Source organism: Macrotis lagotis, chromosome X, assembly GCF_037893015.1.
Source record: "Macrotis lagotis isolate mMagLag1 chromosome X, bilby.v1.9.chrom.fasta, whole genome shotgun sequence".
Taxonomy (NCBI): Eukaryota; Metazoa; Chordata; class Mammalia; order Peramelemorphia; family Peramelidae; genus Macrotis; species Macrotis lagotis.
In genome coordinates, this window is record NC_133666.1 from 306,219,618 (window position 1) to 306,237,239 (window position 17,622).

Consider the following 17,622-nt stretch of genomic DNA (forward strand, 5'->3'; position numbering starts at 1 on the left):
CTGGGTTCAAATCCAGTCTCAGACACTTAATAATTACCTAGCTGTGTGGCCTTGGGCAAGCCACTTAACCCCATTTGCCTTGCAAAAACCTAAAAAAAAAAAAAGGTATGTACTCATCTGATTAAAACATAAGCTATTTGAGGCCAGAGACTTAATTAAAACCACTATGAGAGTGCCTATGCTTCCTGCATTTCCTCCTTTCAGATTTATCTTTTTTCCTTTACTATTGCTAACTCAGGCCTGATTCTGACCTTTATCTCATTGTTTGGGCACCGTTGTAATAGCCATTAGACTGAGTGTGTTATAGTATTCTGAGCATTGAATTGAGAGTCAAGAAGATTTGGGTTCAAATCCTAGGGAAGAAATTTACCAACTGGATGTCCCTTTAGCAATTCTCTTATAATGTTGTTGGGCCTGTTTCCTTCTTTACAAAATGACAGGGTTGGAATCATTAGCCTCTGAAGTCCCTTTTTTATTAATATTTTATTTGTTTTCCAATTATATACAATAGTAGTTTCTACCTGTCATTTTTTGTAAGGTTTTGAATTTTACAATTTTCCCCTACCCTCCCTTCCCTCCCCCATAGAAGACAGTCTGATAATCTTTATATTGTTTCTTTCCATGCTATTCATTGATCAAAATTGAATGCATTGAGAGAGAAATCATATCCTTGAGGAGAAAATAAAATATTAGAGATAGAAAAATTATGTAGTGTACTTTGTTAAAAAAATTAAAGGTAATAGACTTTGTTCTTTGTTTAAACTCCAAAGTTCTTTCTCTTGATACAGATGGCATTCTCCATCCCAGGTACTCTAAAATTATCCCTGATTATTACACTGATGGAATGAGCAAGTCCATTAAAGTTGATCATCACCCCATGTGGCTGTTATGGTATACAATGATCTTCTGGTTCTGCTCACCTAGCTCAGCATCACTTCTTGCAAGTCTTTTCAGGCTTCTGTGAAATCCCATTCTTCTTGGTTTCTAATAGAACTATAGTGTTCCATAACATGCATTTACCACAATTTGTTCAGCCATTTCCCAATTGATGGACATTCACTCTATTTCCAATTCTTTGTTACCACAAACAGGGATGCTATGAATATTTTTGTACAAGTGCTGTTTTTACCCTTTTTCATGATCTCTTCTGAAATCCCTTTAATCCAGCTCTAAATTTTATCTTTCTTTCTGGTCTTATCAGTCCACAAGAAGCATTTATTAATAATAATTTAGTTAACAATTTACTCATTAATAATAATTATTTACTATTAATAATGATGTTAATAAAAACAAGACCACACACATACACAATGTTTATTTTGTGTGTATATTTACATATATACATAGATATTCATACAAATGTATGTGTATATATGTATATACACATACCCACATAAACATATAGCACCTTATGGTTGGGTGGCTCAGTGAATAGTGTGCTAGTCCCAGAATTAGGAAGATCTCAGTTAAGATCCCACCACAGACATCTCCTAGACTTGTGATCCTGGGTAAGTTACTTAACTTTTGTTTGACTCAATTTCCTTATTTGTAAAATGAAGATAATAATAGCATCTTCCAGGAGTGTTGTGAGAATCAAATGAGATGTTAATTGTAAAATAATTAGCTTGGTGCTAGCTACATAGTAAGCATTAGATAAATGTTAACTTATTATTAATAATAATAATAATAATAATAATAATAATAATAATCCTATGAGGTAGATACTATTTTTTCCCTCATTGTACAAATGAGGAAACTGAAGTATGGAGAGATGAAGAGATACCCTAGTGTATCACTGGGAACTATCTGAGGTGGGTTTTGACCATAGGTCTTCCTGTCTTCAAACCTGTGCCTCTATCCACAGTGTGCCAATGGACTAAGCCCTGAGATATAAACAGAAAACCAGTCCCTGCCCTTAAGAAGCTTACATGCTACCATAAGGAGTGGAGGTGGAAGGCGGAGAAACAGTAGATATACAAATGAAAAATACACACTACATAGGCATTAATAAGAACTTGTGTTCTAACACCTGGGAGTGGGTAGAGGACCTAGGAAAGCTCTCTTTTAGGAGGAGACACTTTATCTGATTACTGAGGGGAACTGAGGGGAAGAGGTGGGGAGGGAGGATATTTTAGACTTGGAGGGATAGTCTGTGAAAGATGAAGAGACAGGTCAACTTTATCATTAGGACCAGATTGAAAGATTCCTCAAATCCCAGAGGAATTTGTTTTATTCTGGAGTTAATAGGGAATCATTGTAATTTCTTGAACAAGGGAAGTGGTTGTACTTTAGGATTTGAGGTTTCTGACTGTCACTTTACATACTTGATTCATATGGCATTTACCACTACCCCAAAATCCCAGGTATGAGTGTGTGTGCCTGCATGCATGTGTGTGTATAATATATACTATCATCTAGACACATCTTTTCTATTTTGTACTTGCTTTAAAAAAATCAATTGCCAAAGTGCAGAACTTTATATTTATTTGTATTAAATTTCATCTTACTAAATTGGGCCATCACTCCAGTCTGTCAAGATATTTTTATATTACAATTCTGTCATCTCGCATCTTGAATATTACCCATGCCTCTCACTTTCCTGTCATCCAAAAAATTGATCAGCAAGTCATTTGTCTTCATTCAAATAATTGATAAACATGTTGGACAGAACACACTCAAGGACACAACCCTTTTACAGAGACCCTTCCCTCCAGGTTGGCACCACTAATTGTTACTCTTTGGGCAACCTTCTATTTTTTTTTTTACCTTGATGGTCCTACTTTTCCCAGCTTTGGACCACAAGTGTTTCCCACTTTTTGTTTACTGTTATCCTAGAAATCATCGTCTCCTTGATTTTTCTCCATCTCCTTAACAGACTAGGAGAAAAATTCTAGAAATCATGATCATGAGGTTCAATTTAATTCTATGAGAATTCACAAGTGTGAAGAGGAATCCTAAAAAGCAAATGTATCTTAGATAACCTTAATTGAAGTATATCATCAGTGTTGACAGAAGCTATAATCTTGTCATCCTCTGTCCAATTTGGACACATCTTGTACATGGCAATCAATTCCTCAAGCCATGTTTTTTTTAATTAATTTTTTAAGTTTTGAACTTAACCAAACTCCTGTAAAATGATTATTTTCCATATACAAAGTAGAAGATAAAGATGAAAGTATATGAAAAGGATAATCACTATTCTATACATATTGCTGCATACATGTGTATGTATGTGTGTGTCTGTGTGTGTATGAATTTACATAAAATGTTTAAAAACTGGATGGAACATTTTAGGAAGGACCCTGTCAGACTGGAAATAGTATAGGGGAAAGTAATTAGAATGATGAAGGAACTCAAAACTAGACTGTAAAGGGATTCATCGGAGGATGACAATTGTCATAAAGTTTTTGAAGAGTCCTCCTCCTGGAAGAAAGATTAGGCATTTTTCCTTAGCTCTGGAGAGTTGAATTAGTATAAATGAGTAAAAATGAAAGGGAAACAGATCTTGTTTCAATATAAACAGATTAACTAATGCTTAAAATTGTCCAAAATGCAAAATATATACTGGAAGTTCTCAAATGAGATGATGATCTTGGGTATGTATTGTGGACAGAATCCATTCTTCAGGTAGGGAATTGACTTGGTCACCTCTAAAGATGCTTCTATTTCTAAATTCAATTCAAATATGAGCCAAGATATTATCTTGTGATGTCACTGGTCTTCTTCACAACAAAAGATGAACTAACTACACAGCACTGTGATTAGATGACTTAGGTGAACTATCATCAGGGTGTTCTATAAAAATCAAACTAAACCTAGACTTCTTTTTTCCCCCTCTCCTTCCCCTCTGTCTGTTTGGAACATAGAGAACTTTAGAATCAATGTATTTGGGTCTATGCATTAGAATTTGGATCTATTCTGGAGGAGAAGTCCCTCCAAACATTGCTCCATAGGCCCATATTGTCGAACCCTGAATGAGTCATTAAAGTTTTTTTGAATTTTCCATTGTGAAATGGGAATAATATTATTTGTATTTTCTGCCTTGCTGGGTTTCCTCTTAGAGGAAAAAGATCTCACAAACCTTAAAGACCTGAAATAAAGCAAACTTTTGCTAATAACCTGTTTTGCTACTAACCTGTTACTAACCAGGGTTTTGGAAGCTCCTGAGTCAGGAATTAATCATATAATAAGATAAATGTTAAGTCCTACAATTTGGTTCAAAAGTCAAGTCCTAGTGATCAGAACTGAGGGATGGGAGGGAGATAAAGTGGCAGTGATAAACATAATGATGACCACAGTAGGTTCAATTAGGTAACAAACATTATGCTCATACTATAATAACAAACAAGAGGGATAAGAAGAAAAAAAAACAAAAAGCTCCCTTCAATGAGCTTATATTTCATTTTGGAAAATAACATACACTCTTATAAATAAATGCAGAATGTATACAGATTAAATTTAGGGAAATTTAGGGATATATTAGCAACTGGTGGGTAATGAGGGCAAGCCCCATGTAGGACATGGCACTTGAGATATGGTTTGAGAGAACCTTGGGATTTGATGAGGTGATGATAGCAGGGAGCAGCACATTCCAAGCATAGGCAAAGATTGTGAACAAGGCAGAGATGGGAACTGGAGTGTTCTGTGAGAGAAACTACAAGCAGGCCAGTTTGGCTGAGCTGAACAATGTGTGTGTGTGTGTGTGTGTGTGTGTGTGTGTGTGTGTGTGTGTGTGTGTGTGTGTGTGTGTGTGTGTGTGTGTGTGTGTGTGTGAGAGAGAGAGAGAGAGAGAGAGAGAGAGAGAGAGAGAGATGTAATGAGTCTGGAAAAGTAGGATGATGGTAGAGTGTGAAGAGCTTTTAGTGGCAACCAGAGGGTTGGGGTATTTGATTCTAGAGTCAAGAGGGAGCTTATAGAGTAGGGTGACAGAAGCAGACGGATGTTCTAGAAATAGCACTTTGCAGCTGAATGACACCCTGATTGTAGAGAAGAGAGATGGAAGTTAGAGATTAGTAGACTTTTTCAATAGGTGATGAGAATCCTAACATTTCAGATGTGGGTGGAATCAATGATAAAAGATCATCTGGTTCAACTCCCTCATTTTGAGATGAGGAAAATGAATTCCAAAGAGGATATTTGACTTGCCTAAGGCCACACAGCTTTACATTTAGATGAAACAATATTGAACATAAACTCAGAGGTCTTTGGTTTGAGTCTTAGTCCTGGCACCAGTAGCTGTGATCTTGGAGAAGTCATACCTCCTTTCTCAGCCAAGGCTCCTCCTCTTCAGATATTATCATCAGTATTTGCATTACCACTGTCATAATGTTATACTAAGAAAAATCTTTTGTAAAAGTTTAAGAACTATAGGATCGAATTGTTGTTATTTTAGGGAGTAAGCAGAAGGTCCTGATTGTCCTAAATCTGGCATCCTTTTCACTGTGCTAGACATTTCTTCTCCTAAGCTAGTGCCCCAGTGAAAATATACCAAGTGCCTATGCAATTTCTAGATATTAATTGAACCTTGTTTGAATTTCTGTTGCATTCTTTTGGTCCTTTAATGGTTTAGATGACACTGTCCCCATTGTTTACCCTCATGTTCCCTGGAGAAGAGATTGTGAATTCTGGATTCAGATTCTTTAAGTGACTTTGTTGCCTAGTTCCTTCTGCCTCACCAAGGAATCAGTATAGACTGCCCATGACTGAAATAGAGCAAATAAGAGCCCATCAGTCTGAATAGGCAACATTCCAAAGTCCCTGCATTAAATTGAGTTTGGGAAGATGAGTTATGAGTGAACATTTTCATGCTCCTGTGATTGTGGTTATAATAAATTTGCCAATAATCTCCTTTAGCCATTTCCTGATGGCCAGGCACTTTATCAGGAGTTTGCATTCATGGCATCTGGTTTCTTGCTGCTTCAGGTAATAAATAGAAAACACAGGATTGAGAATATAGGAAAAAAAGATCGATTACTTTCTATTGGAAGAGCTTATCAGTCTTGAGAAATGAGATGTGAAAGTGTGTAGAGCAGACCTTCCCCAGTAAAACTTTGTTGGCAAACTGAGTTGGTTAATGTTTCTGCAAATAAGAAATACTCCCAGATCAACAAGACTATATCAGTCACCAGTATTTAGTGCCTGCTTAGTTTTAACCTCCACTAAACTACCATCTCAATTCTCCTTTGGATCTATAAGGGGATTACAAATTCTAAAAGCCTGTATGAACTTTTAAGTTTTGGTTCAGTAACTGGCTGAAATTTAGATTAAGAGGAACCAGGACAAATAGGTATTATTTTAAGTGCTGTTTAGCAGAGCGCCCACTGACTGAAGAGGAACCATAGGAGAATGTAATTTTTTCAGATACAAATAACTGATAAAGACAGAATGGTATGGTAGAAAGATCATTGACTTTCTAGTTAGAAGAGCCGGGTTCAAATCTCACTTCTGATACTTATTACTTGTGTGACTTTGGGAAAATAAATTAATCACTGGGGTTCAATTTTCTCACCCATAAAATGAGTGATATGTACTAGATGACCTTTGAGAACTTTGTAGTAGTAGAGGTTCCTACAGACACACAAAGATATTCTTCATAAGAAATGGGAGGAAACTGTGATCTGCTTTGGTGTTGAAGTTTAGCAGTGATGAAATGTTGGACTCTAGAATTAAGTGACCTGGTATACCATAAAGGATGCAAGAGAAAAAGATGCAACCTTGCCCTGGGGGAGTTTACTCAGTACTAGTGACTAAAGAGCAGGAAAAGAATAAAAGGAGGAATCAAGAGCCAGATTGTAAAGAAGTCATTTTCTCATCCCATGCTACTCATATGTTTAAAGTTAGACAAGAACTTAGAGGTCACCTAACACAACCCCCTCAATTGAGAGGTGATTTAAGTGACTTAACTAAGTTCACACAGGTAGCAAATTGCAGAACCAAAATTGGAAGTTTCTCTGACTTCAAAGACACTTTGCTCTTTCTATTGCCTATTTCATATTGATTTAGTGTTACTCTTAACCTGGGAGCTTCAGGAGAGACCAACTTTAGAGGCTTTTTTTTTAATTGGGAGATTTAGGTCTTTTTTTTTTAGTTTGTTTCCCTTAATTGATCACTTCCCCCCACTTCTCCCCCCTCACCTCCTTTCTCTTTATTCCTCCTTTCCTCCCCCCCTCTCTTCCTCCCTCCCTGTCACCTGCCCTTCCCTCCTAAGATGATATTTTTGATAACAGTAGGAGCTTATCAAACAATCAAATAACGAAACTGTGATTGATGATGCCTGATTAATAATATTAGAGTGATAAATAACACCAAGGAAGGGGCACAAAGATTTATAATTTTAGAGGGTAAGAAGGGAGAAGGTGAATGCTGAATAAATTCTATTCAATAGATTTAGCCCAGAGAAGGATACATTCCCACTTGGGTTTAAAAACTAACAATCTATAGGGAAGGGGTAGACTGGGAAAGGAAAAGATAAAGGAAGAAGGGACTGATAAAAGGGAAAGGAAGGTATAAGTGAAAATAAACTGAAAATTAAATTTTTAAAAGAAAAGTCAAAGGGGAACGATAGTAAAACTTTGGTGAGAAAGGAAAAAGATAAATATAATTGGAGAAAGAAAACATGGAGGGAAATACAGAATTAGTAATCTTAACTGTAAATATGAATGAGGTGAACTGTCCCATAAAACAGAAGTGTATAGCAGAATAGATTAAAAAAACCAGGATCCTAAAATATGTTCTTTACAAGAAGCACATTTGAAACAGAGAGATACACAAAGGTACAAGGGGTAAAGGTAAAAGGTTGGAGCTATATTATGCCTCAGATGAATTAAAAAAAAACTGGGGTAACGATCCTAATCTCAGGTAAAATAAAAGCAAAAATCAACCTCATTAAAAGGGATAAGGAAGGAAGCTACATCGTCTTAAAAGGCACCATTGGTAATGAAACTGTATCATTGCTAAACATGTATGCACCTAGTAGTATAGCATCCAGATTCCTAGAGGAAAAACTGAGTGAATTACAAGGAGATATAGAGAACAAAATTTTAATAATGGGAGACTTCAATCTCCCTCTCTCAGAACTTGATAAATTTAACAACAAAATAAACCAGAAGGAATTGAAGAAAGTGAATGAAATCTTACAAAACTTAGATATGATAGACCTCTGGAGAAAATTTAATGGGTGTATAGAAAAGAATATACCATTTTCTCGTCACTACATGGCACCTTCACCAAAATCAACCATGTACTAGGGCACAAAAACCTTATAATTAAATGCAGAAAGGTAGAAATAATAAATACACACTTCTCAGACTATGATGCAATAAAAATTACACGTAATAAAGGGTCAGGGAAAGATAAATCAAGAACTGAATGGAAATTAAATAACTTAAATAATGGGTGGATCAAACAGCAAATAATAGAAATAATCAGTAATTATATCCAAGAAAATGATAATAATGAGACATCATAACAAAATTTATGGGATTAGCCAAGGCAGTTTTGAGGGAAAATTTTATATTTCTAAATGCCTGTGTGAACAAAATACAGAAAGAAAAGATCAATGAATTGGGTATGCTACAAAAAAAGCTAGAAAAAGAACAAATTAAACAGCTCTAATTAAATACCAATTAGAAATTCTGAAAATAAAGGGAGAGATTAAAGAAATTGAAAGCAAGAAAGCCATTGATCTCATAAATAAAACTGAGTTGGTTTTATGAAAAAGCCGATAAAATAGACAAACTTTTGGTTAATCTGATTTTAAAAAAGAAATAAGACACTAAATTACTCATATCAAAAATGAAAAGGATGAACTAAGGATGGAACTAATAACCAATGAGGAGGAAATTAAAGAGATAATTCAGACCTACTTTGCAGAACTGTATGCCAATAAATTAGATAATTTGAGTGAAATGGATGAATATTTACAAAAATATAAACTGCCCAGATTAACAGAAGAGGAAATAAATTACTTAACCCTATTTCAGAAAAAGAAACTGAACAAACCATCAATAAATTCCCTAAGAAAAAGTCTCCAGGTCCACATGGATTTACATGTGAATTCTACAGAACATTTAAGGAATGATTAATTCCTAGTCTACATAAACTTTTAAAAAATAGGAGAATTAGGAATTTTGCTAAACTCCTTTTATGACACCAACATGGTGCTGATACCTAAACCAGGAAGAACTGAAACAAAGAAAATTATAGATCAATCTCCCTAATGAATATCGATCCAAAAATTTTAAATAAAATTTTAGCAATGAGACTACAGCAAGTTATTACCAGGATAATATACCACGATTAGGTTGAATTTATACCAGGCAGGCAAAGATGGTTCAACATTAGGAAAACATTCAACATATCTAAACATATGAATAGCAAAACCAACATAAATCATATGAATATCTCAATAGATACTGAAAAAGCCTTTGATGAAATATAACATCCATTCCATTCCTTGTTTTTAAGGTTTTTGCAAGGCAAACGGGGTTAAGTGGCTTGCACAAGGCCACACAGCTAGGTAATTACCAAGTGTCTGAGACTGGACTTGAACCCAGGTACTCCTGACTCTAGGGCCAGTGCTTTATCCACTACGCCACCTAGCTGCCCCTACATCCATTCCTTTTTTAAAACACTAGAGAGTATAGGAATAAATGGAGTTTTCTTTAAAAAAATAAATAGTATATGTCTAAAAATCATCAAAAAATATTAAATTTAATGGGAATAAACTCAGCATTTCCAATAAAATCAGGAATGAAACAAGGATGCCCATTATCAACTATTACTATTCAATATAGTATTAGAAATGCTATTAGTTGCAATAAGAGAAGAAAACGAAATTGAAAGAATGGGAATTGGCAATGAGGAAACAAAACTTTCACTCTTTGCAGATGATATGATAGTACATGTAGAGAACTCAAGAAAATCATCTAAAAACTCCTTGAAACAATTTACACATTCAGAAAGTAGCAGAATATAAAATAAATCCACAACATCATCAACATTTCTATATATGAACAACAAAGCCCAAGAGCAAGAGATAGAAAGAGAAATTCCATCTAAAACAACCGTAGACAACATTAAATACTTGGGAATCTGCCTTCCAAGGCCAACCCAGAAACTGTATGAACACAATTATACTCCTTACCAAATAAAGTCAGATCTAAATAATTGGAAAAATGTCAAATGCTCATGATTAGATCAAGCTAATATAATAAAAATGACAGTTCTACTCAAATTAAATTACTTGTTCAGTGCCATACCAATCAAACTACCAAATAATTACTTTACCAAGCTAGAAAAAAATTAGTAACAAAATTCATCTGGAACAACAAAAGGTCAAGAATAGCAATGGAACTGATGAAACAAATGTAATAGAAGGTAGCCTAGCTCTACTGGTTAAAGTGGCCTACCTCTACTAGTACTGGTTAAGAAATAGAATAATGGATCAGTGGATTAGACTAGGTTCAAAAGAAACTACAGTAAATGACTGCAGCAGTCTACTATTTGACAAACCCAAAGACATCAGCCTCTGGGAGAAGAACTCACTATTTGACAAAAATTGTTGGGAAAACTGGAAAATAGTATGGCAAAAACTAGGCATAGATACACATCTCACACCCAATACCAAAATCAGGTCAAAATGGGTAGAGGATTTAAACATAAAGAGTGATATCATAAATTAATAGAGCAAAAAATTACTCTATCTGATCTATGGAAAAGGGATAAATTTATGACCAAACAAGAATTAGAGTACATTATAAACTGCAAAATGAATGATTTTGACTATATTAAATTAAAAATGTTTTGCACTAATAGAAACAATGCTGCCAAAATTAGAAGGAAAGTAGAAAGCTGGGAAACAATCTTCACAACAAAGATTTCTGATAAAGGTCTCATTTCTAAAATATATAGAGAATTGCATCAAATTTATAAGACCACAAGTCATTCCCCAATTGATAAATGGTCAAAGGATATGAACAGACAGTTTTCAAATGAAGAAATTAAAGCTATATATAATCATAGGGAAAATTGCTCCAAATCACTATTGAAATTAAAACAATAATGAGGTATCATCTCATACCTATTAGATTAGCCAAGATGAGAAAAAAAGGAAGATGATCAATGTTGGAGAGGTTGAGGGAAGATTGGGACATTGATGCATTGCTGGTGGAGTTGTGAATAGGAAAGCAATATGGAAGAGTAATAAAATTATTCATACCCTTTGATCCAGCAATTCCAATTCTAGGTCTTTATCCAGAAGAAATTATAAAATATGGGGAAAGTCCTTCATGTTCCAAAATATTCATAGCAGCTCTTTTTGTAGTGGCAAAGAATTGGAAATTGAGGGGATGCCCATCAGTTGGGGGATGGCTAAATAAATTATGGCACATGAGTACTATGGAATACTATTTTTCTATAAGAAACCATAAATGGTCGAACTCTAGAGAACTATGAAATGACTTATGGGATCTAATGCTGAGTGGAGAGAGTAGAACCAAGAGAACAATGGACACATCAACATTATGAGATAAACAATCTTAATGGAAGCAACTCTTCTTTGCAGTCCAGTGGGCTATTATCCCCAACCAGAGGATTCAAAACAAAACACACAGAAAAAAATCCTTCCAAATCTAAAGAACACTTTATAAAAATTATCTCTTACGTATTTCTTTCCCTTAATCCTAATTCCTCATGTCAAAAATTACTAATTCGTAAACATATTTAAGAAAATATGTATGTAAAATGCTACCCTGACTGTTCCCTGCTGAGGGGAGTGGGGCGTGGGAAGGGAGGGTGGAGGGAAAGTTTGCAACTTGGAAATGTAAGTGTATATATGGTTGAGAATAAATAATTTTTTTAAAAAGATATATAAAAATAAAACAGAGCACCTTAAAACTGATGTAATTGGAAATATATATATATATACACATAATATATATACATATTTTAAAATATGCTTTTTAAGTCTTTTTTCTATGAAAATTCACTTTTTAATGAAGGAAAATTGAACTTTCATGCAATTGACATTAATATGTGAGACATCCACATACTCCAGTACGAACAACACTAAACATTCTTTTTCTTTTTTTTTTTTTTTTTGAATTTTTGCAAGGCAACTGGGGTTAAGTGGCTTGCCCAAGGCTACATAGCTAGGTAATTATTAAGTGTCTGAGGCCAGATTTGAACTCAGGTACTCCTGACTCCATGGCCGTGCTCTATCCACTGCGTCACCTAGCTGCCCCGACACTAAACATTCTTATTCCATAGTTTTATTTAACATAGTTTCTTCTTTCCTTAGCCCAAATGTCATTCCTAGTCTTCCTTCCTCTCTCTGTATACCATACTGATTGACCTGTCTCAGAACCAAGTGATAGTGGAAAGGAAACAGGATTGGAAACTATGGTGGATATTTAAGAGTTTCTGGTTTTGTAGATGTCATTTCGTCCATTCCTTCAATTCCAAGGGTCAAAAGAACTTAAATGTACAAATTATATTATTTGTACATCTGAGTTCTCTTTCCTCTGGCTTTTGAAAGTTCCATAGTGCCTGATTATTTGATCATCAGTTATTTGGAAAACTCTGACTTTTCAAATAAACCATATTGGCTGCAGATTTATAGCCAATTTAACTAGTGACCATTTTACAATCAATTTCCTATTAAGGAAAAACTTGTTCTTATGTCTTTTTCTTTCTCCTCCCCTCCAGATGGAAACCAAGGAATCTATAGTTTCAAAAGCTGAGTTGGCAGATTTTTAGCTCTTTTTAGCTGACATGGGCAGTTTTTACCTCCAAGTAAATTTGACAGAGCTAGTAACCTAGCTTGTTCTTAGACCCTCTTTTCATGAATTTCCTTGGGAGTTTTCTCCTATTTCTGCTCTTGGTGGAAGCTGGAAAAGAGGAATTTAAGAAAAGATAGAATTATAGTTACTCTTCCCCCCTACTCTTGCCCCCTAGAATGTAAAGATGGTCAGGTAGGAGCCTCTAATCCATATTCTGCAGTGTGATCTGAAATAAGGAGAAACATTCAGGAAGGACAAGTAGGAATCAGGAAAAGTCCCCTCCCTGCAGATCTTTGGTGGAAAAGTTATGGGATAAAATAAAAGCTCTTCTATTTAGCTTTCAAAGCCCTATTCAAAATGGTTCCAGTCTTGCTGGACACAATACCCTCACATCATCATGTTATGGAGATATCAAGCTCTGCATTCCCCAAATCAAACTGGATATAGACCAGAATTCTTTCTGAAAAAAAAAATCTGTCAATCCAGAATTCTGTGTTATAAAAATTGCTTTATGCATTGTCCTTTTATTATATTGAAGTGAAACAAGTCTATTTTCTTTGGCAATAGCTTCACCTGGATTTACTGCTTTGTCAATGGTGTCTACTGTATATTTTTATTAAATATTCAAAAATATTATTTTTTACAAAAAGGATTATGACAGTTTTATTGTTTAAAGCTGATTTAGCTTAGAAATTTAGAACCATTGTATAGAATTCCCCTTTTTTTGAGGATTCCACTTAGAGTAGGGCTTCTTAACTTCTTTGTAGTTAAATTTCATGGAATATGTGACCTTGAATAGGGAAAAATGCATCTTTATTTTGACGAAAGATAAATAAAATTTGACATTTCCTTCAATTGTGAGTAAAGGCCACAATCAGTTATTATGAGGGGGTTCTATAGGCTTCACTAGTCTGCCAAAGAAGTCTATGGCACAAAAAAAGATTAAGTACCCCTCAATTAGGGGAATCAATTTAGATTTCCCATGGATCGTTCCAGAATAAACCTATGCAGTAGGTAAAGCGATGTGATTTGGAACTAGGGCAGAAGTTTTTCTATTCAATCAAAAGTAAACAAGTGTTTATTAAAAATCATCTGCACATCAGTCATTGTGTAAAGCACAGAAGAATATGTATGAAGAGTGAAACAATCCCTGCTTGCATAGATCTTGCATTCTACCAGGAAAGAACATGTCTCTCTCACTGTGTGTGTTTATGTAACTTGTTTAAGTGTAAAAAAAAATTCAAGATAGTTTGAAAGGCAGGGCTCCAGATTTGAGGGATAAGGGAAAGTTTCATATGTAGAGAAGGTGGTGCTTAAAATGAGACTTGAAGGAAAGAGACAATAAAATGGAGGTGAGGAGAAAAATGTATAGTGCAAAGGCAGATTGGAATGCTGTGGGAAAGACAAAAGAAGAGATCATTTTGGCTGGCCTGAAGAGTGAAGGAAAGGGTATTGTGTCCAGTAAGACTGGAACCATATTGAATAGGGCTTTGAAAGCTAAATAGAAGAGCTTTTATTTTATCCCACAAGCAATAGAGATTGAAGGAGTAGATTGAACAGGGGAGTTACACGGTAAGATTTGTGTTTAAGGAAGATCACTTTGGTGGTTGTATGGAAAATATGCCTGATTGATTTGAAGCAGAGAGGCCAATTAGAGATCTTTGTCATCATCTCTGCAAGAGTTGAAATGGTTTTGAACTAAGGTCTGAGAAGATACTGGGATGTGACTTAGAGAAGCTGAAAGGTTAAATAGGACAAGATTTGTCAACTACTGTAATTAGATTTGTCAACTACTGTAATTGGAAGGAGAGTGAGGAGTCAAGAATAATGTCAAGATTAAAATCCTAGGGGCGGCTAGGTGGTGTAGTGGATAAAGCACTGGTCCTGGAGTCAGGAGTACCTAGGTTCAAATCCGGTCCCAGACACTTAATAATTACCTAGCTGTGTGGCCTTGGACAAGCCACTTCACCCCATTGCCTTGCAAAAACCTAAAAAAAAATTGCCTTTGACTGAAATAGTTTCTAAAAGGGTTTCCTTTTTGGGGGGAGGAGATAGAGTTTGATTTTGGGAATGCAGAGCTTGATGTCTCCATAATATGATGATGTGAGACTGTAGCTTTCAGAGTAGAAACTACAGCTGTTTCTATAGATCTGTGAGTCATTTTCATAGAACTGATAATTCAAACCTTGGGAACTGATGAAGTTACTAAGAGAAGAAATTGGGACAATAAGAGAGGAAGGCCTAGCACAGAATTTTGGGGATCATACAAAGATGTAATGTGAATGATGAATAAACAAAAGAGGTAGAGAATGAATGGTCAGATAGATAAAAGAAAAATCATGTAAGATTAATGTCTCAAAAATGTAGAGAAGGGATATCCAGAATGAGATGAGGTGGTAAAAATGAAACAAAAATTGTTCAAACTATCAATTGTATATTGCAGATTTTGTCATGTGAATCAGTTCATACCTCTTCTCATGTACAAGTACCTCTGACATTTTCTCTATGACTCTTGAGCTAGGCATTTGGACTCTTGGACCACAGCTTTCTGATCTATAAAGTACATAAAGTTGACTATCTTGTCTCTAAAATGGCAGAGGATGTGTCCCAGAGAGGACATGTTTTGGTCTAAAGGAGAAAAGCAGCCCATAGTACTTACATATTTTTTATATTTACATGTATATTTTAATATATTTTTCTGAACCCAACAATAGCAACAAAGAAATAAAATGGACTTTTTATTAGAACTGAAAAGCAAGTTAGATGTAAAACTGAAAATTTCTCTTATGTACAGCTTTTCTTTTTAAGTATATAAGTAATTCAGGGAGTAGCTGTCAAACCTGTCCTGCTTGTTCACTCTTCTTTCTGGTCTTCCTTCAGTCCCAGGGCACTTCTTCAATGAATGTTGTGCTTCCTGAGTTGTAATCATCAGTGATACCCTTGTGGCTTTTCTATACACTAACTGTCAGTGTTTGAGGGCTCCACTTGGGTTGGTGTCTTATGGTAAAACAGATGTTACTTACGCTCCCTATCTCTGGTTCCTCAAAACATATTGCTTTTGGTCATAGTGATAACTTGTAATGATGTGAAGGTCAAGTAGCTGAATTAGATAACAGGGCATATTGCTATGCCTAGTGCTTTCGAGAGGAATGAATGAATTAACTCCAAGTTTTCTGACTGTAACTTTTATTTTTTCTTTTTCTTTTTTTTTTTGTAACTTGTATTTCTTTAGATACAAGAATATCCAGTCGATCTCAAAACCAACCAACTCCCCTTCTTACGAAATCCGGATATCCTAGTGGGAGAAAATGATCTAACAGCTCTTAGTTATCTTCATGAGCCTGCAGTTTTGCATAATTTAAAAGTCCGTTTCTTGGAGTCAAACCATATCTATACCTACTGTGGTAAGTGGGGAGTTGGTATTTGGATGGTCTGCATGCACTTGTGTTTGTAAGTGCTTTGCATCATAAAGATGAGAAATGTTAAACTCAAATTTGGCAGCAATACTAATTTCACTGCTGCATTTGATGAGCGACCCTCATCAGAAACCCTTGAATGTTTTGCAATCAGTGCACATTACTCAATTAACCTTCCCTGCATCCCTGGGGATGATTGTCATAATTGCTCAACAAAGGAGGAAACAGGTCCACGTTGAGCCAAATCCCATGAAGGGATTTGCTCAGGTCCAGTACCTGAAATTGCAAGGAGAGTGAGGACATTGCAGGCATCTGCAAAAATATTTTTCTCCTATTCTAGATGTTGATCACATATCTAATAGATTGTGGATTTTTTTTTTTAAACGGGGGAAAGAAATAGAGGAAGAAACTGGAAGATGGCAGTAACCATTCCCAATTGATATTCTGTGAAGCCACCAGACAGATACCCCAATACCAAAAGGATTCCAATACTGGATACCACATGAAAAAGAGCAGGACGGGATTGACTTTCTTTTCTGTTCTTTAATTCACCTTTTCTGAATTATAGATTCCTCTCTTCATTTTTCTTCTCCCAGTTATTGATAGTGAGGCTGGCCTCACTCCCATTTTAATGAGGACTTTTCATTCACATTCATTAAATGCATACTGGGTGTGAAAACTGTGTTAGACATTGAAACAAATAGGAGCAGGATGAAATCTGGGTCCTCAAGCAGCTTAACATCAGTAAGCATTATAGAAGATGAAAAGCATCCATTGTGCCAAGTACAATAATATAATGAATCTAACTTAGAGTCAAATGGTCCTCATTCCTGATTCCATTCAGCAATATTTGCTGAAGTGCCTAAAGGCAATCAGGTGACATAATAGTGAGAGTGAATCCTGGACCTGCAAGTAAGAATACCTGACTTCAAATCTGATTTCAGACACTTATTAGCTATATGACCCTTGCAAGTCATTCAATGTCATATGCCTCAGTTTCCTCATCTATAATTGGGGATAATAATAACTAGCACCTCACTTTCAGGGTTGTTGAGAGGGTGAAGTGCAATAACAAGTGTGATGCATTTTTGCAAACTTTGTGTATAAAGTACTAAATAAATTCATAAATGCTAGTTACTTTTATTAGTACCACTATTATATGCTAGATTTTTAAAAATAGGAGACACCGTATCTGATAGAGATGATATAAAGACAAAAAAAAGAAAGAAAAAGAAAATGTTCCTGCCCTCAAGGAACTTTTTTTTATTAAGGGGGAAGGGGTAAGGAAAACAACATATACATAGAAAATTAAATATAAATTATCCAAAGAGGATCAGTTTAGGTTTTCTGTTCTAATTATTGAAGGAAGCTAAAGATTCTGAGAATTAGAGGTGTGTAGGGAATATTGTTGAGTATTTTCAGTCATG

At 35.3% G+C, this 17,622-nt stretch overlaps 1 protein-coding gene across 3 annotated transcripts in view; it reads left to right on the plus strand.

Annotated features, from left to right (window-relative positions):
• The window catches only part of MYO5B (myosin VB), a 565,377-nt gene that overhangs the window by 209,763 nt on the left and 337,992 nt on the right, over positions 1 to 17,622 (plus strand). For all 3 annotated transcript variants that reach the window (XM_074208686.1, XM_074208684.1, XM_074208685.1), the window contains exon 3: positions 16,012 to 16,183. In XM_074208686.1, coding sequence (XP_074064787.1) covers positions 16,012 to 16,183 — 172 coding nt within the window. The remainder of the gene's footprint in view (positions 1 to 16,011; positions 16,184 to 17,622) is intronic.